The 22,194-nt window shown below is 36.0% G+C and overlaps 2 protein-coding genes across 2 annotated transcripts; one reads left to right on the top strand and one right to left on the bottom strand.

Moving 5' to 3' along the window:
• The first annotated feature begins 7,012 nt into the window (after nt 1-7,012).
• Nucleotides 7,013-11,076, top strand: LOC123887176 (60S ribosomal protein L10a-2-like). The gene is made up of 5 exons (XM_045936459.1): nt 7,013-7,201; nt 7,309-7,444; nt 9,267-9,432; nt 9,749-9,964; nt 10,768-11,076. Exons 1-4 carry the CDS (start codon nt 7,020-7,022, stop codon nt 9,916-9,918), a joined length of 654 nt encoding a protein of 217 aa, XP_045792415.1. The 5' UTR covers nt 7,013-7,019; the 3' UTR covers nt 9,919-9,964; nt 10,768-11,076.
• A 6,856-nt stretch (nt 11,077-17,932) lies between these two features.
• On the bottom strand, nt 17,933-22,194 carry LOC123886471 (cationic amino acid transporter 1-like). Its single transcript, XM_045935788.1, has 4 exons — nt 22,147-22,194; nt 21,344-21,725; nt 19,797-21,031; nt 17,933-17,956 (listed from the first exon to the last, which is right to left on the bottom strand). Exons 1-4 carry the CDS (start codon nt 22,192-22,194, stop codon nt 17,933-17,935), a joined length of 1,689 nt encoding a protein of 562 aa, XP_045791744.1.

Raw genomic sequence — 22,194 nt, 5'->3', positions numbered from 1 at the left:
AGGTTTAGGGCCGGATAGTTAAAACTGACCGTTAGTTCTAAAGTCCGCGAGAGCTATTTAGGATTGATGAGTTTTATATTGGTTTTCAAAGGTACTTATATAGGTAAGTGAGCGCGTGAGAGCAGAGCATTTATTTTATCTAAGTATAACACTAGTCAAGATTTGCGAGAGCTGAGATTAGTGTTTTTAAATCAACTATAATTCTTGAAAACTGACGACTGTTTTATTTTCTTAAGCAGTTTTTAATTAAACGTTGATTATAATTCGTCACGAGAGTGAGAATTAATTAAAGTAAAAATCAATTGAGCGAGAGCGTGAGATTTCTACTAGATAGTAAAAACTGAACATTAACTCTAATTCGCAACGAGAGTTGGGATTAGAGTTAATTAAATTATATTGCTTTTCAAAGAGTATTTTATTAGCGGGTGCGAGGACGAGAGTTAAGCACCACCTTTATAATTTATAATACTAGTCAAGATTTGCGAGAGCTGAGATTAGTGTTTTTAAAACAATATAGTTTCGAAGATTTAACAGTTTGCCTAGCACGAATTAAGCATTGAACCCTCTGAAGCAACTAAAAGCACATCCTAGTAATACTTATTCCAAATTAATTTAAAAATAAAAAATCATAAAAAAAAATATATTTTATAATTTAATTCCCCTTTAATTAAATCATTAAGCCTTAGATTTACAAAGTAACATTAGATAACGGTAGGTCGATTATTGGTCCTTTGGGTTCGATATCTTTTTAAAACTACACGACACGACTGTATACTTGCAGTCACGTTGCCGTCCGATCAAAAGGTGATACTGTATCTCTCTTAATACTGGTCTAATATTGTTTTAGCCAAAATTTGCCAAAGGGGGAGATTGTTGGGTATTTGTATGTTGGCTACATTTTGCAAAAACATCTTTTAGCCAAGTGTTGAGACATATGTGCGTACACCAAGTGTTGAGACAGATGTAACAACACGTGTATGTCTGATTGTTCGCGCCAGCTAGCGTTTTTATTTTCTATTCAATCTTTCGAAGATTTGATTGAAGAATTATTTCGTGGTTTCTTACACAACAAGGCGCACATGATCTATTGTTTCTGACGGCAGCCGAACCCTAGTTCTATTTTCTAAAGGAATAAAATAACTTTTAGAAAATATAATATTTGTTTCAAAAATATATCTTGTGAAGATTGCTGTAGAAAATATAAAAGATTTATTTCAAATAAATCTTTGTTCTTCAAGAAGATTAGAAGATTTAATTTTAAAATATATTTACAACAAATATATTTATGGGAGGAATATTTGATGCAAAGAAAGATTTGGTAAAAATATATATTTTGCATCTAGAAGATTTCTTGGAGCTGAAGCATTGTGAAAAGCCCACGAGGCTCTGCTATTTAAAGGGTGCTGCTAACCCTGTTTTATACACCGAAACTTGAAGCAAAAATAGAATATCAAAGATGTAGTCTTTTAAGGGTTTCGTGTCTTTAAGCCACTCTCTAGGAGAGTTGGTGTAATGTGAACCACTCGAGTTGTGAGATGGTCACCGTGTCCTCACTCAGAAACCTGTAGGTAATGAGTTGAGTATTGTAATTGGAGGAAGCTTTTAAGCAACTCCAAATTGTGAACTTAGTCGTTGGCTAGGTGGTGATGTTATTGAAGTGTGTCTTCATCTTTGTCAAGGAGAGTGTCTCCATTCTGTTGTTATTGAAATCCTTACTGGTTGTAAGGTTGAGGGGAGTGAGACGGGGTCTCATATCTAGGATTTCCAAGGTAGAAGTTGCATTGGGTAGGGATTAAGTGAAGAGTTGTAAACGGGGGAGTTTAGCTCTGAATTAATACTGCTGATAGTGAATTTCCTCCTGGATTGGTATCCCCCAGATTAGGCTGTTAGGCTGAACTGGGTTAACAATTATGTGTGTCGTTTATGCTTTTCAGTATATGTTTTTAATGCTCTGTTTTATTGTTCTTACTGCTAAGACAAGTGTTACGACAAGTGTCTGCACATCGTGGACAACACTTGTCTACTGTGTACCAGAATTTCATTTTGTAATTCTCCTATTTAAGGGAACGAAAATCAATGAATAAATCAGACTAATTTTGCAGAATTTTTACACATTGTGTGAATTGAGAGTATTGTCTCTTTTTGGTTCTAGATTGGACCAAGCTTTTGATCTTATCAAGAAACCATGTTTCTTGTGGTGATCCTCATTTTGGCTTATCATCCTTTCTAATCAATAGAAAGAGTATGGCGCCCCATTTCTGACATTTTCCACCCATTCTTCAGTTATTACTATGTTTCATTCTGTCATAACTATATTTTTATAAGTAATTTTCGTACTCCATTTTACCCTTTCCAAATACAAGCTTAAACTTCATCAAATATTGTGAAAATGGTTAATTTGTATTTAGTTAGCCATTATTTGATATTCAGAGCAAGGTTCGTATAGGACCATCTCTTAGCACAAATTTCAATTTCATCTCTTGATATTTGAATTAGAAAAAAAAAAATCAAAAAAAAAATACAAAAAAAAAAAAGAAGAGAAGTTTCTGATTATATGAAGCTTGTGATTTTTCAACGTTATTTTGATGCCACACTCTTGTTTGTTTTATTTTTGTGAGTTATTTGTCCATACTTCGTATTTCTCTTTTGTTTCTCTCGATATATTGTGTCTGTGTTCTTGTTTCCTTTCATTTTAAGCCTTTTTGTGTGTTTACTACTTGAAAATTGTTTTTCTTGTGTGATTGAGTTTGGTTTCTTTAAAGAACTGAAAAGAGCAATTGAGTGGTAAAAGGCAGAGTGTTTTTATTATATAAAAAAAAAGCCAAATTTGAGTGAAACACGAGTGATTGAGTGTAAACACGTGAGTAGAGTGGTGAGGTCCATTTTAAACACTTGTTAATAATTTCACAAATACTTCATAATCATGTCAGGTGAAGAAAATAGGTTGTTGTTAGAGGCTCTTACAGCAAGAATGCAACAAATGATGAGAGCAGAGTTAGAAGGGTTACATGAGAGGATTGACCGAATAGAAAATCGAGTTTCTAGTGGTGATGAGGAGGAAAGGAGAAGGAGAAGGCATGTGGAGAGGCCTAGGGAGGACAGATTGAGTGGCATCAAAATTAAAGTGCCACCCTTTCAAGGAAAAAATGATCCGGAGGCTTACTTAGAGTGGGAAACGAAAATTGAACAAATTTTTTTCTTGTCACACCTATACTATTGTTCAAAAAGTGCAGGTTGTAGCCATTGAATTCACAGATTATGCCTTGGTATGGTGGGATCAACTTGTCAAAGAAAGAAGAAGATATGATGAACCTGCCATTCAAACTTGGGAAGAGATGAAAAGGATCATGAGGAGGAGATCATGAGGAGGAGATTTGTGCCATCCTATTATCATAGGGATCTGCACAACAAATTACAAAGACTCACTCAAGGCACTAAAAGTGTTGATGAATACTACAAGGAGATGGAGGTTGCAAAGATAAGAGCCAATTTGATAGAAGATAATGAAGCAACCATGGCCAGATTTCTTCATGGCCTAAATCGTGACAGAAGTGACATAAGGGAGTTGCAACATTATGTGGAGATAGAGGACTTAGTGCACCAAGCTGTCAAAGTGGAACAACAACTCAAATGAAAGAGTCAAGCAAGGAGAAGTTCCACCAATTTCAATTCTCAAAATTGGAAAGACAAGATAAAGAAGGATGGTGCTTCATCGTCTTCATCTAAAGAACCCATGGTTGAAAACAAAGGTAAAGCTATTACATCTTCTCAAAGTGTTTCAACTAACAAGAAGCTTACGTGTTTCAAGTGTCAAGGCAAAGGGCATATTGCATCTGAATGTCCAACAAAGAGAACTATGCTTATGGAGGAAAATGAAGAAGTTCTAGGAGAGGAGGAAGGTGAGGATGATGAAGAGTATGATGAAGAAGAAGAAATACCTAGTGGAGAGCTACTCATGGTGAGGAGGATGTTGGGGAACTTAGTCAAAGAAGGAGACACAACTCAAAGAGAAAATCTTTTCCATACAAGATGCCTAGTTGAAGGAAAGGTATGCTCTTTAATTATTGATGGTGGTAGTTGTACTAATGTTGCTAGTATCCGGTTAGGGACAAAACTTAATTTAGAAACAAAACCTCACCCTAAGCCATATAAACTTCAATGGCTTAATGACAGTGTTGAAATGGTTGTTAATAGGCAAATTGAGGTTTGTTTTGAAATTGGGAAGTATGAAGATGTTGTGTTGTGTGATGTAGTTCCTATGGAGGCTAGTCATTTGTTGTTAGGAAGGCCTTGACATTTTGATAGGAAGGTTAATCATGAAGGGTATTCCAACAAATATTCTTTTGTGCATCGTGGCCAAAAGGTTGTTCTTGTACCATTGAGTCCTAGTGAGGTGAGAGAAGATCAAAAGAAAATGAGAGAAAAAACTGAAAAAGAAAAGAACGAAAAAGAAACAGAAAAAGAAAAGAATGAAAAAGAAAAAGAAAAAGAAAAAGAAAAAGAAAAGAAACAGAGTGTCAAAAAAAAGAATGATGAAAAAAAAAGAGAGTTTGATTGCAAAAATAGGAGAGGTTAAAGATGCAATTGTTTCACAACAGCCCCTATATTTGCTATTTTGCAAAGAGGTGGCATTACTAGCCAACACTCCTAACACCCAAAATTTGCCAAGTTGTGTTGAAACTCTTTTGCAGGAATTTAAAGACATGTTTCCAAAGGAGGTACCAAGTGGTTTACCACCTATAAGAGGAATTGAGCATCATATTGATCTCAATTCGGGAGCATCCTTGCCTAATAGGCCGGCTTACCGAAGCAATCCACAACAAACCCAAGAAATACAAAGGCAAGTGACTGAGTTGGTAAGTAAAGGATGGGTAAGAGAAAGTTTAAGTCCATGTGCTGTCCCGGTAATTTTAGTACCAAAAAAATATGGTAGTTGGAGAATGTGCACTGATTGTAGGGCTGTTAATAACATTACCATTAAGTATAGGCATCCTATTCCTAGGCTAGATGACTTACTTGTTGAATTGTTTGGTGCATGCATATTCTCTAAAATTGATTTGAAAAGTGTGTACCATCAAATTCTGATAAGGGAGGGGGACGAGTGGAAAACGGCTTTCAAAACAAAATATGGTTTGTATGAGTGGTTGGTTATGCCATTTGGACTAACTAATGCACCTAGCACTTTCATGAGACTAATGAACCATGTTTTGAGAGAATTTTTGGGTAAATTTGTTGTTGTGTATTTTGATGATATCCTAATATATAGCAAAAATTTAGAGGACCATTGCATTCACTTAAGGGCTGTTTTACAAGTACTAAGACAAGAAAATCTATATGCAAATTTAGAAAAATGTGTCTTTTGCACCGATCATGTGATTTTTTTAGGTTTCATTGTAAGCTCTAAGGGAGTCCATGTTGTTGAAAGCAAGGTGAAAGCAATTCAAGAATGGCCAACACCCAAAAATGTAAGTGAGGTAAGAAGTTTTCATGGCTTAGCTAGTTTCTATAGGAGGTTTGTAAAGGATTTTAGTACCTTGGCTGCACCTCTTAATGAAATTGTAAAAAAAGAAGTTGGTTTTAAATGGGGTGAGAAACAAGAGCAAGCCTTTGCTGCCCTTAAAGAAAAACACATCCAAGCACCTATTCTTGCATTACCTAATTTTTCTAAATCTTTTGAAATTGAGTGTGATGCTTCCAATGTTGGAATTGGTGCTGTTTTGATGCAAGAAGGTCATCCAATTGCTTATTTCTGTGAGAAATTAAAAGGGGCTGCCCTGAATTACTCAACTTATGATAAGGAATTGTATGCCTTAGTGAGGGCATTGCAAACTTGGCAACATTACCTACTGCCCAAAGAATTTGTCATTCATAGTGACCATGAATCTTTGAAACATTTAAAAGGGCAAGGTAAGTTGAACAAGAGACATGCCAAATGGGTTGAATTTCTCGAACAATTTCCATATGTGATTAAGCACAAAAAAGGTAAGGCTAATGTGGTTGCGGATGCACTTTCAAGAAGGTATGTGTTACTTTTCACTCTTGAAACCAAAATTTTTGGTCTTGAGCATATGAAAGAATTGTATGAACATGATCTTGATTTTTCTTCAAAATATTTAGCTTGTGAGCATGCTGCCCTCAATGGATATTTTAGGCACAATGGCTATTTGTTTAAAGAAAAAAGACTTTGTGTGCCCAAAAGTTTCATAAGAGAATTACTTGTGAAGGAGGCGCATGAGGGAGCTTTAATGAGGCATTTTGGAGTTTCTAAAACTCTAGAATTATTACAAGAACATTTTTTTTGGCCCCATATGAAAACTGATGTGCAAAAATTTTGTGACCGATGCATTGTTTGTAAAAGGGCTAAATCAAAAGTTATGCCTCATGGTGTTTACACTCCCTTACCTATTCCTGAATTTCCTTGGATTGATATTTCAATTGACTTTGTTTTGGGGCTTCCTAGAACAAAGAATGGGAAAGATTCTATTTTTGTGGTTGTTGACAGGTTTTCAAAGATGGCACAGATCATACCATGTAAGAAAGTGGACGATGCATGTCATGTTGCTGATCTTTTCTTTAAAGAAGTGGTACGCATTCATGGGCTACCAAGGAGCATTGTTTCGGTTAGGGACTCAAAATTCCTAAGTCATTTTTGGCGAACATTGTGGGGTAAGATTGGCAGAAAATTACTGTTTTCAACCACTTGTCATCCCCACACTAGTAGAAAAATGACTTTTGGATAAGGGATTCCACTACTGGTATGTGAATACCAGTAGTGAAACACATTTGACCAAAGGATTCCACTACTGATATTTGAATACCAGTAGTGAAAAGTTCACAGACAAGGGATTTCACTACTGGTTTTCTTAAATCGGTAGTGAAAAGTAGACACGGTGACAATGTTGTAATTACGTTGAAATTTGTTTTAATTGGATTTCACTACTGATGTGGTTTTCCACGATAGTTAAATCTCTTAACTTAGAATTATATGCTGTGTTTTCATTCAATTCATTCATATACGCATGCGTTCGTTTTCATCCAAACGCAGTGACTTCGCAAAACGCGGTGACTTTGTCTTCTTCGTCTTCGTCCCACAAATCCCAAATCGTGTGACTTCGAAATCCCAAATCGTCGCCACCTCTCTTCCTCTCTCTCTCGGTGTTTCCGATTCAGGTTCGTTCACAATTCGGTGTTTCAGATTCAGGTTCGTTCACAATTCGGTTTTTCCGATCCAGGTTCTTTTTCACCGCATCATGTTTAGATTCACGTTTCCTTCAAGCTTCAGATTCACGATTCACATTTTCACCACAGCTCTGATTTCACCTTCAAGCTGCAGATTCATTCTTCCTCATCAACCTTCAAGCTTCAGATTCATTCTCTGATTTCACCTTCGTTCACCCTTCTCCTCAAATTCGTTCCACCTTCAGCTTCAATCTTCATAATTCAGGTTCATTTGATTAAATTTGGTAATTAGGTTCACTTAGTTTAATATGATTTTGAAATCTGGTAATTAGGTTTTTGAAATTTCAATGTTGTTCAAATAGGTTTTTGAAACCCTATTTTAGTTCTATTATAGTGATATCTTTCCTATTAGAATGCTTAATTTGTGGTTAATTGGTTAATAGTATAATCATAGTTCACACTCAAACATTTAAAATGTTATCAAATTTTGGACTTAACAAATTAAGGCCACAAGTTTTGACTAATATTTTCACTAGGAGGTCTTTGATGTTAATTATTTCTAATATTCATTGGATAATTCATAGCAATATGATAAATACAATTTCTAATACAATGTGTAATCCCTTCTAGAACCGTCGCTCATTTAGACATATTCAATTTTTAATACAATTTCTTTGGACTATTTTAGCTTAAGATATTATTGGAGAATGGATTGATTTGTCTAGTGCATATATGCTTTGGTTAGGGCAATTAAGAGCAAAACTCTTGAGGTTGATCAGCAATGACTAACTTTAGATATGTTTTACTTTTGCTAAAATTCTTAATGGTATACCCTTTTACAATTAGTATCTTCTTATGATTTTTATGAGTTCTTGGTGAATTTGATGATGCATTTGACACTGACAGTTTAAATTTTAGGCTTTGCATCTGCCTTATCATGTTTAAGCATTAACTGAATTTGGTCACCTGCTAATCTTTGGGGCTATTCTAGTTTCCAATCATGTCATTGTCTAGATATTCATCGATTGTATTATGCTCTACGTTGAGTCACAAGCAGGTCTTTGTACATTTGCATTGGCCCTTTGGTTGTGCTAATGAAAGATGTGGAAGGCACTTGCAGGTCATTCATTCATTCACCTTAATTTCGTTTTCGTTTTTCTTTTTAGGGTTTATGCATTTTGCTGCTGAAATTGAAGTTTTTGTTATAAGCATTTTGTCCATAGGAGAATTAGAAAGCCAATTGGAAATGTGTTAGGAGATTCATGGTTAAAAATACTTATTCCTGTTACATTCTCCTGCATACAATTTATTAGAACTCAAAAATCTCAAGAATGGTCTTCAGAACATTAGAAAGTTTGAAATTTGATTTTGCAGGCGTAGTTAAGGTTTTATGGTTGTGGTTGAATCCTTTATTTCTTGATCCTGTTGTATCATTTATTTGGTTGAGAATATCATTCTGACAGTGACTTAATGATGGTTATGTTGTTTCTAATGTTTCATGGATACCTTGAGCTTGCAGAATAAAAACAATATAGTGAATGAGGAAAATGAATTAGATTTTGGAGAAATTTGTGAAGAAAGAACAGAAACTTCTTCTTCTGCTGATTTTGTTGTCAGTGAAAGGAAGAGACTTAGTATCTACCAAGAAATCCTGCAAAGTTATGATGAATTGAAGATTGATTGCAAGAATTTGAAAGAGGCGAAAGAAAATGCTGAAATTACCAAGAGAGTCAAGTTCTATCTGTCTGATAATTCACATGAGAGTCAAATCCTCTGATAATTATCTGTTTGATAATTCACATGCCCAGCATGTTGAGGAGGTAACAATTTGATGTTATAGTGAAATGGTGTGTGCTGAATTGAACTGTAGTTTCAAATGTGTGCATTATTACCTCATTTTTCTGTCTTCCTTTTTATTTTTGCACTATTTGAATTGATTTTGGTTGGTTGGCTAGTATTTGCTCTTTCATACTATTTGAATTGATTTTGGTTGGTTGGTTGCGAGTATTTGCTCTTAATTTTTATTTTTGTACTATTTGAATTGATTTTGGTGTCATTTTTGTTAACACTATTCCTATAATTTGCAGGCTGAGAAGATTGGATTGGAATCCATGGATGTAGAAGCCTTGAAGAAGCTCAACAAAAACAAGAAGTTGGTGAAGAAACTCGCCAAAAAATATCAGGCTTTCTTAGCATCTGAGGCTGTCATTAAGCAGATTCCTCGGCTTTTGGGTCCTGGACTCAATAAGGCAGGCATGTTTTTTTCCCTCGGTCTAGGATTTAGATAGGTTTTTCATTTTATCTTTTTAAATTTTAGAGCATTTGGTACATTTGTTTTGAATATTTCATTTGATGCATTATAGTCTTTTATTAATATCTTATCATTTATGTTGTTTATCTTCTGATTTTGAGTGCTAGCTTCCTAAAAATATATTTTAAATGAATTCCACACCATTCTTTCCTTGTTAATTTTTTTTAGTATATTTTAAATGGTTAATTGTGTCCTTGAGATTTCATAATTCAGTTATAGCATAAGTTGGTGATTTTGATATTTTGCATTACATTACAGGAAAGTTCCCAACTCTTGTTTCTCACCAGGAATCTCTCGAAGGAAAGGTTAATGAGACCATGCTCTTCATGGGAGTAGCCGTTGGTAAAGCTAGCATGGAGAGCTTTATCATTCCAAGAGAGTCAAATTCTATCTGTCTGATAATTCACATGAGAATAATAAAATGCTGAAAAATTGAATGACAAAAGGTGTTCGTCATGGAGAGCTTGTTGTCAGGTTTGAATATAATTTAAGTACTTGCATTACCAATATTCTCATATGTTAATATTTGCGTCATGTTTTACAAATTCTCTATCAGGAGTCGAGATAAGTAAGAGTTTGAAGTGTAAAGGTGGTAAGAAAGGATTATTTTCCGGTAAGAGCAGAAAAGATAATTTTGTTATATGTGTCCTTAATGGCCTTTCGGTTCTGAATATGATGGAGAATGCCCACGGTGATTTTGAGGCACAATATATTGAAGCCTCGCTTCCCTAGAGTAGTATGAATATTGTACTCAAATTAAATGGTATAAATTTTATTAGTTGTAACTTGTAAGACTGATATGAGCATCTTCTGTCACGATGACTGATTGTTATTGTAAATATTCATTCAGCCATTGCAGGTGTAACAGCATATAATAACTTCAAGTTATGTATAAAGCAACAACTCTGACATACTCTAATCTATTAAAGAATTTACTGCAATAAAACTTTGTTATTTGAATTTGTTATTATCATTGCATATTTCAATTTTGTTCTGTTATGTTGCTAACAAGAGGTATAGTCAATAATTTGATTGTTCTGCTGATATTTGACATTACGTTTGCCACAAATAATTTCATCTAGTCCACTTATCTTCTTAGGATTTTTTCGTCTTCTTACAACAGCTGGTGTGGATTATCAGGTGGGATTATATTCATTGAGATTCTTAGAAATTTATGTGCCAACAAACATTATGCATTTGCTAATACTGCATCTTATTCAACTTTAATGAATATAATGACCAATGTGGTTTTGAAATTTTTATGTTATATGACATAGTTCTCGAAGCCCTATATAATGACCGATGGGAAAGGCTAGGAGTGCTGGCCAGAGTGCTGACCAGGAGGAGGATGATGAAACTCTACTGCTTGTAGAGTATGTGTAAAATGTAGATATATGTTGGTGTTCTTTCATTTCTTTGTTTTTTCTTTTGTTCCGGGGGGCAATATACAGTGCTAATGATAGCCCTTCCGATGATAAATTTTTGTATAAGACTATTGCAATTTTAGCCATATGAATAAAGTATTCCTTTCTGTGTAGACTCACATTGTCTTGAATCATGTTAGTGTATAATGTTTTTAGTGTTAATAGATCTTCTCAATTTGGTTACTTTGAGTGCCAAAGTCTAGTTATTACAAGAAGCATAAAAAGAGGTACCAATATATATGGTCTGTTTGTGATGCCTAAAAATGGTACAAGAAGCAAAAAAATAAATAAAAATCAAACATACCACTACTGATATTCAGTTTAACAGTCGTGAAAACCATACATACCACTACGGATATGCGTAAATACCCGTAGTGGAATCCCCAATTTTTTAAAGAAAAACTGGAAAACCATACATACCACTACGGATATGTGTAAATACCCGTAGTGGAATCCCCATGATTTATATTAAAAAAATTTGAAACCATACATACCACTACTGGTATTCATTATAACCGACGTGGAATCCCATACATACCACTACGGGTAATTGGAAAACCCGACGTGGAATCCCCATAATTTTAAATAATAATTACATAAGAAATTAGGATACCACGACGGGTATTAATAAATCAACAAAATCCCTGACCATATTGAAAGAAAATCGCATTTTAAAACAGAGTAAAACGCAGCGGAAATTTAAGATTTTCTTTCGGTGGATCCTTGCGAATGGACATGATCAGGGTTTCGATTATTACCTTTGAAGAACAAATCTGTGGCCGCCTTTATCGATCACAAGCACCGCACTTGCAGCACCTCCACTTAGTCCACACGAACAAGAACCTTCGATCTCACAGTGCTAGCTGTTCTTGGATAAAGGCTGAGGGAATTTTGTGCGGTTTAGGGTTTAGAGAAATTCAGAATTTTCTAAACTCAGTTAGGGTTTCAAAAGTGTAACTTCTGAACTTCATAAGGCTCTATTTATAGAGTTTCTTATGAGGTCTTTAGTTTACACGAAATTGGGCTTCTCAAGCCCAATAACCGTTTTTCACTAACTGCACCCCCACAATAAGTCTTACTTATTTTTCCCTTCTTAACTGTCCTTATGTGTGTGACCCTGTAGGTTCTTATGACGTTGGCAATAATATTAATCGTAATATTATAAACAGTGAGCGGTATCTAGCAACACATCACTGTTACCCAAGTCATAGGAATGTCACGTGATCTGACTAACCTTTCCGTGATAAATATCTTGTGCACAATTACCCTTTTGTCCTCATGTCTATATTGAACACAAGGCATAGTATGTCATCCTTGTCTAGTTCAATATTGGGCCCATAGACATATCTCCCGTTATGTAGGAGGGACAAATTCCATCTAGGTCACTCATGTCCCTCAGCATGATTCATGGGATACCCATCAACCATCTTTATAATTATCCAGTTACGGATAAAGTTTGAATGACAACAAGGTATTACACTCCTGCATCTAGGGTACATAGTGGTTTCAGGTCGAAGGGTGGAATACACCTTTTATCACTATGAGAAAACTTATGACATTTCATAACACTCTATGTAGTATTCTCATGGTGGGTCAATCCGATATAAAGTTACCCTTAACATTTATATCTATGTGAAGACTTGATAACTCATTATCCATGATCAGTGAGATATGATCATCAGTCTACCAACATAATAGTCTTTATGCTTTATCGTTATCCCATTTCACAATAAAACTTGACTATGGATATGTTTAAGAATAGTGTTCTTATATTTAATGGAATCTCACGATTAAGTCGTACTTAACGTTCCATAAGTGAACTGACTATTCTAGGGGCTTTATCATTTTAACATATATAAAATTAATAAAGAAAAGCCTTTTATTTGATAAGTAAATTATTCAATACATTTATTATTCAATTATAAGTAATTGGCCTCTAGGGCTTACACCAACAATCTCCCACTAGCACTAGAGCCAATCAGGCATACTCCTAATACCTATGCCCCTAGTGTGGCCCTCATGCTTCGGCTGAGCAAGAGGCTTTGTAAGTGGATCAGCAGCATTGTCAAGTGTTGGTACTCTGCATATTTTCACATCTCCTCTATCAATTATTTCTCGAATAAGATGATAGCGCCTGAGTATGTGTTTGGACTTTTGGTGAGATCTAGGTTCCTTAGCTTGTGCGATTGCACCATTGTTGTCACAAAATAATTCAATGGGATCCACAATACTAGGGAATATGCCAAGTTCAGTAATGAACTTCTTTATCCAAACAGCTTCCTTTGCTGCATTTGATGCAGCGATGTACTCAGCTTCGGTTGTAGAATCAGCAACTGTATCTTGCTTTGAACTCTTCCAGCTCACAGCGCCACCATTTATGCAAAACACATAGCCTGATTGCGACCTAAAGTCATCCCTATCTGTTTGGAAGCTAGCATCAGTGTAACCAATTACATTTAGCTCTTCTTGGCCTCCATATATTAGGAATGAGTCTTTAGTCCTCCTTAAGTATTTAAGGATGTTCTTGACAGCCACCCAATGAGCCTCACCAGGATCAGACTGATAACGGCTTGTTGCGCTTAAGGCATATGAAACATCTGGTCGAGTACATATCATGGCATACATGATAGATCCTATAGCCGATGCATAAGGGATCTTACTCATGCGGTCTCTTTCTTCTTTAGATGAAGGAGACTGTGTCTTTGAAAGACATAGGCCATGTTGCATAGGAATGAATCCTTTCTTGGAATCATGCATATTAAAGCGTCTTAACACTTTATCTATGTATGTACTCTGGCTCAGGCCAAGCAGTTTTTGTGATCTATCTCTATAGATTCTTATTCCTAATATATAGGCTGCTTCACCCAGATCTTTCATAGAAAAGCAATTCCCTAACCAAGTTTTAATTTGTTGCAAGGTAGGGATGTCGTTTCCTATTAGTAATATGTCATCTACATATAATACTAGGAATGCGACTATGCTCCCACTAACCTTCTTGTAAACACAAGGCTCATCTTCATTTTGAATAAATCCGTACTGTTTTACAGTTTCATCAAAACGAAGATTCCAACTTCTGGAAGCTTGCTTCAATCCGTAGATTGATCGCTGTAATTTGCATATCTTTTTGGCTTCTCCTGGAATGCAAAAGCCTTCAGGTTGTGTCATATACACATCCTCAAGGAGACTCCCATTAAGGAAGGCAGTTTTTACATCCATCTGCCAGATTTCATAATCATAGTATGCAGCGATGGCAAGTAAGATCCGAATGGATTTGATCATCGCAACTGGTGAAAATGTTTCATCATAGTCTACCCCATGAATTTGTTTGAAACCTTTAGCAACCAATCGTGCTTTGTAGGTCTGTACCTTTCCATCCATGTCAGTCTTCTTCTTGAAGACCCACTTGCATCCTATGGGTTTAATCCCATCAGGAGCTTCCACCAAGTTCCAAACTTGATTTGTGTACATGGAATCCATTTCAGATTTCATGGCTTCAAGCCACTTCTCAGATTCAGGGCCAGTGATGGCCTCTTGGTAAGTCACAGGCTCATCTTGATCCATGAGTAATACATCACCTTGTTCCGATATGAAATATCCATATCTTTCAGGTTCTTGACGTATCCTGTTGGACCTACGTGGTTCTTGTGTTACATGAGCAGGATTTTCTGTCACAACATCTTGTGCATCCTGCTCTTGTTCCTCCATTGGTGTGTCACTACTCTGTGGATCGTGAATTTCTTCAAGATCTACTTTCCTCCCACTGATTCCTTTGGAAACAAAGTCCTTTTCTAGGAATACTCCTGTTCGAGCGACAAACACTTTGCCCTCAGAAGGATTGTAGAAGTGATATCCTTTTGTTTCTTTTGGATATCCCACAAAGAAGCATTTGTCAGATTTAGGTTCAAGTTTAGTAGAAATTTGACGTTTTACATAAACTTCGCAACCCCAAATCTTTAAGTAAGACATATGTGGTTTCTTGCCACTCCATATCTCATATGGTGTCTTTTCAACCGTTTTAGAAGGAACACGGTTAAGTGTATAAGCTGCTGTTAATAGGGCGTGTCCCCAAAAGGAGTTTGGAAGATCAGCGTGACTCATCATAGACCGCACCATGTCCAACAAGGTTCGGTTTCTTCTCTCAGACACACCATTCCATTGTGGTGTTCCAGGAGGAGTGAGTTGGGATAAGATCCCACACTCTTTTAGATGGTCATCAAACTCTAGGCTTAAATACTCACATCCTCGATCTGATCGAAGGATTTTGATTTTCTTTCCTAGTTGGTTTTGTACTTCATTTTTAAATTCTTTGAACTTTTCAAAGGATTCGGATTTATGCTTCATTAGATACACATATCCATATCTACTGTAGTCATCAGTAAATGTGATGAAGTATTGAAAACCTCCTCTAGCATGTGTGTTCAATGGTCCACATACATCAGTATGTATGAGAGCCAAAAGATCACTTGCCCTTTCACCTTTACCAGTGAATGGGGTCTTTGTCATTTTTCCCAATAAGCAAGATCTGCATGTTTCAAAAGATTCATAATCAAATGAATCCAAGAGCCCATCTTTATGGAGCTTGGAAATGCGTTTCTCATTTATATGGCCTAAACGACAGTGCCAAAGGTATGTAGGATTTAACTCATTAGGTTTAATCCTTTTTGTATCAATGTTATATATTGGCATTTCAAGATCAAGAATATATAATCCATTACTCATTTGTGTTGTGGCATAAAAAATATCATTTAAATAAATGGAGCAACAATTGTTCTTTATTGTAAATGAAAAGCCAAGTTTATCCAAACAAGAAACAGAAATAATATTCCTGCTAATGGCAGGTACATAAAAACAGTTCTCTAACTGTATTATTAAACCAGAAGGTAAAGTCAAATTATAAACTCCTACAGCTAATGCGGCAACTCTTGCTCCATTTCCCACTCGTAGGTCGACTTCACCTTTAGCCAATCCTCTACTCCTTTGCAGCCCCTGCACATTAGTACAAATGTGAGAACCACATCTGGTATCTAATACCCATGTAGAAGAAGTAGATAAATTAATTTCAATAACAAAGATACCTGCTGAATTAGAGCTCTCTACTCCATTCTTTTTATCTTCCAGGTATTTTGGGCAGTTCCTCTTCCAATGTCCAGTCTTGTTACAGTGGAAGCACCTACCCTCCTTTGCAACTCCCCCAGTGGGCTTCAAGGCTTTAGGGGTAGGTTTGGGTTTGGCAACTTCCTTGCCCTTCCCTTTGACTCCCTTCCCTTTGTTGCCCTTCCCTTTGTTTCCATTGCCAATCATAAGAACATGGTTGGACTTCCCTTTTGTTTTCATATTCTGCTCAGCTTGCCTCAACATGCCTAGCAGTTGTGGCAGAGTCTTCTCCATGTCCGACATAGTGAAGTTCAGAACAAACTGATTAAAACTCTCCGGCAACGATTGCAAGATCAGATCAGTTGCAAGCTCATTTCCAAGTGGAAATCCCAATTTTTCTAAGTTCCCCACGTACCCAATCATCTTGAGCACATGTGGACTTACTAGAGATCCCTCAGATAGCTTGGCTGAAAACAGGGCTTTGGAAACCTCAAACCTCTCAATCCTGGCTTGCTCTTGATAGAGCGTTTTCAAGTGTTCGATCATATCGAACGCATTCATGTCCTCATGTTGCTTCTGAAGCTCAGAGGTCATGGTAGCCAGCATGAGGCACTTTGCATCCATGGCATCATCAAGACGCTTCTGATAAGCATCCCTTTGTGCCTTTGGAGCATTGGCGGCAGGTTCATCCTCAGGGTTAGGTTGGGGTTCCTCAATAGCATACAGCTTTTTCTCGTGCATGAGGACTATCCTCAAGTTACGATGCCAATCAAGAAAATTTGTCCCAGACAATTTCTCTTTGTCAAGAATGCTTCGCAAAATGTTGTTCGAAGTATTGGTGTTTGACATGGTGATCTACAATTATAAAAGTGAAAATATAAGTATTGAACAATTTTTAATACACATTTAATTAGGCCTTTAATTAAACATGCTCTCTCACTATTTTACTCAAAACAAATGACCCTCGACATTTGATTCGGAAAATCCCGTTGGAAGATTTTCTAGTGAGAATGAGATCCATATTTCACTTCGTTTTAAGTCAGCGTTGGGCTGATTACACAAAACTTAGTTATTTAGGTAGGAAACTCCTTTCCAATTGTATCTCATACAACTCTCATATCCTTTCTATTGGGTGAATAACACTTATTCTAATCCATCACATGGAATAACCCAATATTTGCTTCTAAAGTTATATAATCTTATTATATTTTCTTTAGTTAAGTTAGACCCATTAAATAGCGATCGGATAAATAAATTACCTCACCGCAACTTATCAATATTGACAATGCACTTCGCGTTGGCAAAACCTACATTGATCGATATTGATCTTGAAGGGCGCTATTCGTTGGAAAGCAATAAAACTTAATATTAATTCCTTTGAGGGCTTTTATAATTAATTTGATCTCACCTTACCACGGCTTACATACAATGACGTCACTCCATTCATAACATGCATCAACATACATAATATAATAAAATGATATGGTTATGGCCCCTAGCGTGATTGTTCCCTCAAGCCAATGAGAGAACCTATGCTATATCTAACAAAAACCTATACTTCTCCAAGATAGATCTTCATTGCTGTCCTTCCTGTCCTATTTGCTAATCTTATATTACATCACTACAAGAAACTCGTGTTCATACGAGGGAGTGAGATGAGAAAAGAAATTACATCAAGAAAATATAAGAAAGGCACGACACGCAGGCCGTATTTAAATCCCAAATAAAACGAAAAGAAGAACTAAGGCCATAACCATTCATCATGCAACTTTAATAATAATAAACACACAATTTTATTATTATTACATTAGTCCAATTAATAAAACACCATGATTGATCACCTTACGCAGAGTTAGCCGGGGGTTAAGCTAAATTTCGATGAACACTTCATCATTGAATCCTAATCGCACCAACACTTGATGCTTCAGATATAAACCCTAGCCGTACTCTGCTTTTACAAAATTAATACAGTAATCATTCATCAAAACGTTTCAGGATTTTGTTCACCATAAACGATTGGATATATGATGCTTCACCAGTTATCGGTTCCGAAGCTCACGCTCACAATCATCCATGCTCACGACAATCACTTAAAACTTTCAATGAACAATATGTTCTGTTTATATATAACAACACAACACTTGTATTGTTATAAACCCTAATACAACCGCCATTCATCAAAACGTTTCAGGACTGCTAGTTCTAGATGAACGATTGGATATATGATGCTTCACCATAAACGGTTCCGAAGCTCACGCTCACAATCATCCAAATTAAACGCCAATCACTTAAACATTCGAATGAATGACACGATCAATGTATCACATACACCGATGCGCCGTATCAGAAATATATATCACATATATATTTTAAAACCGATCAATCAAATTTTATTAATCCTTGTTATTATTATTAATACCGATTCAAAACCATATTAATAAAATAGTAATAAACAACAAACCGATTCATGGTTTCACAAGTGGCTCTGATACCACTGAAAGAAAATCGCATTTTAAAACAGAGTAAAACGCAGCGGAAATTTAAGATTTTCTTTCGGTGGATCCTTGCGAATGGACATGATCAGGGTTTCGATTATTACCTTTGAAGAACAAATCTGTGGCCGCCTTTATCGATCACAAGCACCGCACTTGCAGCACCTCCACTTAGTCCACACGAACAGGAACCTTCGATCTCACAGTGCTAGCTGTTCTTGGATAAAGGCTGAGGGAATTTTGTGCGGTTTAGGGTTTAGAGAAATTCAGAATTTTCTAAACTCAGTTAGGGTTTCAAAAGTGTAACTTCTGAACTTCATAAGGCTCTATTTATAGAGTTTCTTATGAGGTCTTTAGTTTACACGAAATTGGGCTTCTCAAGCCCAATAACCGTTTTTCACTAACTGCACCCCCACAATAAGTCTTACTTATTTTTCCCTTCTTAACTGTCCTTATGTGTGTGACCCTGTAGGTTCTTATGACGTTGGCAATAATATTAATCGTAATATTATAAACAGTGAGCGGTATCTAGCAACACATCACTGTTACCCAAGTCATAGGAATGTCACGTGATCTGACTAACCTTTCCGTGATAAATATCTTGTGCACAATTACCCTTTTGTCCTCATGTCTATATTGAACACAAGGCATAGTATGTCATCCTTGTCTAGTTCAATATTGGGCCCATAGACATATCTCCCGTTATGTAGGAGGGACAAATTCCATCTAGGTCACTCATGTCCCTCAGCATGATTCGTGGGATACCCATCAACCATCTTTATAATTATCCAGTTACGGATAACGTTTGAATGACAACAAGGTATTACACTCCTGCATCTAGGGTACATAGTGGTTTCAGGTCGAAGGGTGGAATACACCTTTTATCACTATGAGAAAACTTATGACATTTCATAACACTCTATGTAGTATTCTCATGGTGGGTCAATCCGATATAAAGTTACCCTTAACATTTATATCTATGTGAAGACTTGATAACTCATTATCCATGATCAGTGAGATATGATCATCAGTCTACCAACATAATAGTCTTTATGCTTTATCGTTATCCCATTTCACAATAAAACTTGACTATGGATATGTTTAAGAATAGTGTTCTTATATTTAATGGAATCTCACGATTAAGTCGTACTTAACGTTCCATAAGTGAACTGACTATTCTAGGGGCTTTATCATTTTAACATATATAAAATTAATAAAGAAAAGCCTTTTATTTGATAAGTAAATTATTCAATACATTTATTATTCAATTATAAGTAATTGGCCTCTAGGGCTTACACCAACACATATCCCAAACCTTATATATGAATCTTTATCAATAGATCCAAGAAGAAATATATTAATAGCAATAGAAAATGAAGGTAACAAGGGAACTAATGGTACCCCCCAAACTTTAGGTTTCTTTGCTTCTGGAACAAGAAACCAAATACCTCCTGTTCCTAATAGCCACAATGGAGCAGTAACTGCCCAACCAATCCAACCATCACTCATTGCTCTATAACCAGACATGCCACATGAAGATCCAATAATCAACACAATACACACAATTAGCTTAATTTGATTCTCTTTTGTAGTTACACCGGTCGAATAATAACGACGGACTAAAATCCCAACTGCCACAAGCATGAAAATAAAAAGCGTTGAAATTGATAATAAGTTCGATAGAATGCGAAGATCTGTGAAAAATGCAACCATAGCAGTAGATATAACCATTGCAATTGTAGCATTCAAAGGTGTTCCGGTTTTTTCGTGAACAAGAGCAAACCAAGGAGGCATCATGTGAGTACGAGAAATGTGTGTTAAATAACGCGAAGCACCGACAACATTAACCAACAAAACGGTCGTCATTCCTTTTAATGCTCCCAATGCAACAATGTATTTAGCCCATCCCCATCCAATTGAACTAAAAGCAACGGAAAAAGGCGCATTGACATCGATGGTTTTGTAGTTCTGCATAAGGCAAAGTGTTGATGCTAGTAAACAATATATTAAAGTGATAATCACCATTGAGCCAACAAGTCCAATAGGAATGTCTCTTCCAGGGTTTTTAGTTTCCTCAGCCATAGTTGAAACAGCATCAAAACCTATGTAAGCAAAGAAAAGAACAGCCGAAGCTTTGAAAATGCCTCGAGTACCAAAAGGCGTAAATGATGAGTAGTTTTCCGGGTTGGCATTGATTAGGCCAACGACGATGATGAAGACAATGACAAATAAGTGGAGAATTGTGGCAATTTTGTTGAACATGGAAGAAGCCTTTGTGCTGAAGCTTGCAAGGATGGCAATGGCTATGAGGGCTCCAACAGCAATAGGGTCAAGATGGCCATAATTAGGGTTCATGCTGTGGACTATTATGCGAAAATCGTCCGGGTTTTTGTTGCATAGGGTGGCGAAATAAGAGGTCCATGACCGAGCTACGGCCGCTGCTCCTATAACATATTCAAGGAGTATGTTTCCGGCGGCTATAAAGGCCACAAAGTCTCCTAGTTCTACTCTTAAGTATGCAAATGACCCACCTGATTAATAATCAAAAACAACCATATTAATGTCATAATCAAATTTAAGTGACTAAATTCGTTAATGAGTTCACAATGAATTTGACAGAATCATGGTGAGTCGCTATAATTTTGTAAAAACTACACTATAGATCAACAAAATCACAGTGTCACGGTGATTTCATCAAATCAACTATGATTCCAAACATGCACAAAATATGCCAAGTCAAAATTATAATTACATAGCTTAAGAAATGTCTTTTTTTTTTTTTTTTGCTAAATAAAGTTATAGTTCAAAGGGTGATATGAGAGGAAGGTAGGAAAAAAACAAACCTGCAACAGGAATTTCGACAGCAAATTCGGTGTAACAGAAAACCGACAGCAAAGCCGCGGTACCGGAGACAACATACGACAAAACAACGGCTGGACCTGCCTCCTCACGAGCTTCAAGTCCGGTTAGAACGAAAATTCCGGAACCTACAACAGCTCCAATTCCAAACCAAATAAGATCCCACCAACTTAGTGTCTTCTTCATTTGATGGTTACTTCTAGCTTTCATTTCAACAATTTCCATGTAATCTTTAGAACGTGTAAACATTCTATCTTTCAACCGAAATGGTGTTTTCATAAACGCTTTTCCATAATCACCCCAACTCTTAAATGAATCTTCAGGGAAAAACTCATTTCTTCCTCCTCTGTTTTCAAGATTCATGTCCTGTTTCATTTTATTTATTTAATTAATTAATTTATGTAACACATGCAAATTGCAATATATATAGTTTACCAATTTGTTAAATTAAATGGTTAAGTTAGTTTTTAAATGGTTAAGTTAGTTAAGAGACAGCTACATTAAGGTTGTTTTCCAGTTTATAGTATAATTTTAGCAAATTGTACAGTAATACCCTAAACTTCTTAAAACCTTTTCACATAATAACATGCATATACAATTTCGATGCACATGTTATTAGATATGTATAGGTACATCCCTCAGATGAATAAATAGTTTTTATTAATTTTTAGACTTATTAAAATTATCCGCCTTAGTGGTACATTCACCCATAATACATTGAAAATGCTAAAGAAAATAATAAATAGATAGATAAATACATAAATAAATAAAAATCCATGTCACCCACATGAACAACTGGACAAAGAGAAGGTGATGAAGAAAGTGCATCCTCCAT

This window comes from Trifolium pratense, linkage group LG5 (genome assembly GCF_020283565.1).
Source record: "Trifolium pratense cultivar HEN17-A07 linkage group LG5, ARS_RC_1.1, whole genome shotgun sequence".
NCBI classification, from domain to species: Eukaryota; Viridiplantae; Streptophyta; class Magnoliopsida; order Fabales; family Fabaceae; genus Trifolium; species Trifolium pratense.
This window is presented reverse-complemented; position numbering and strand designations above follow the sequence as displayed.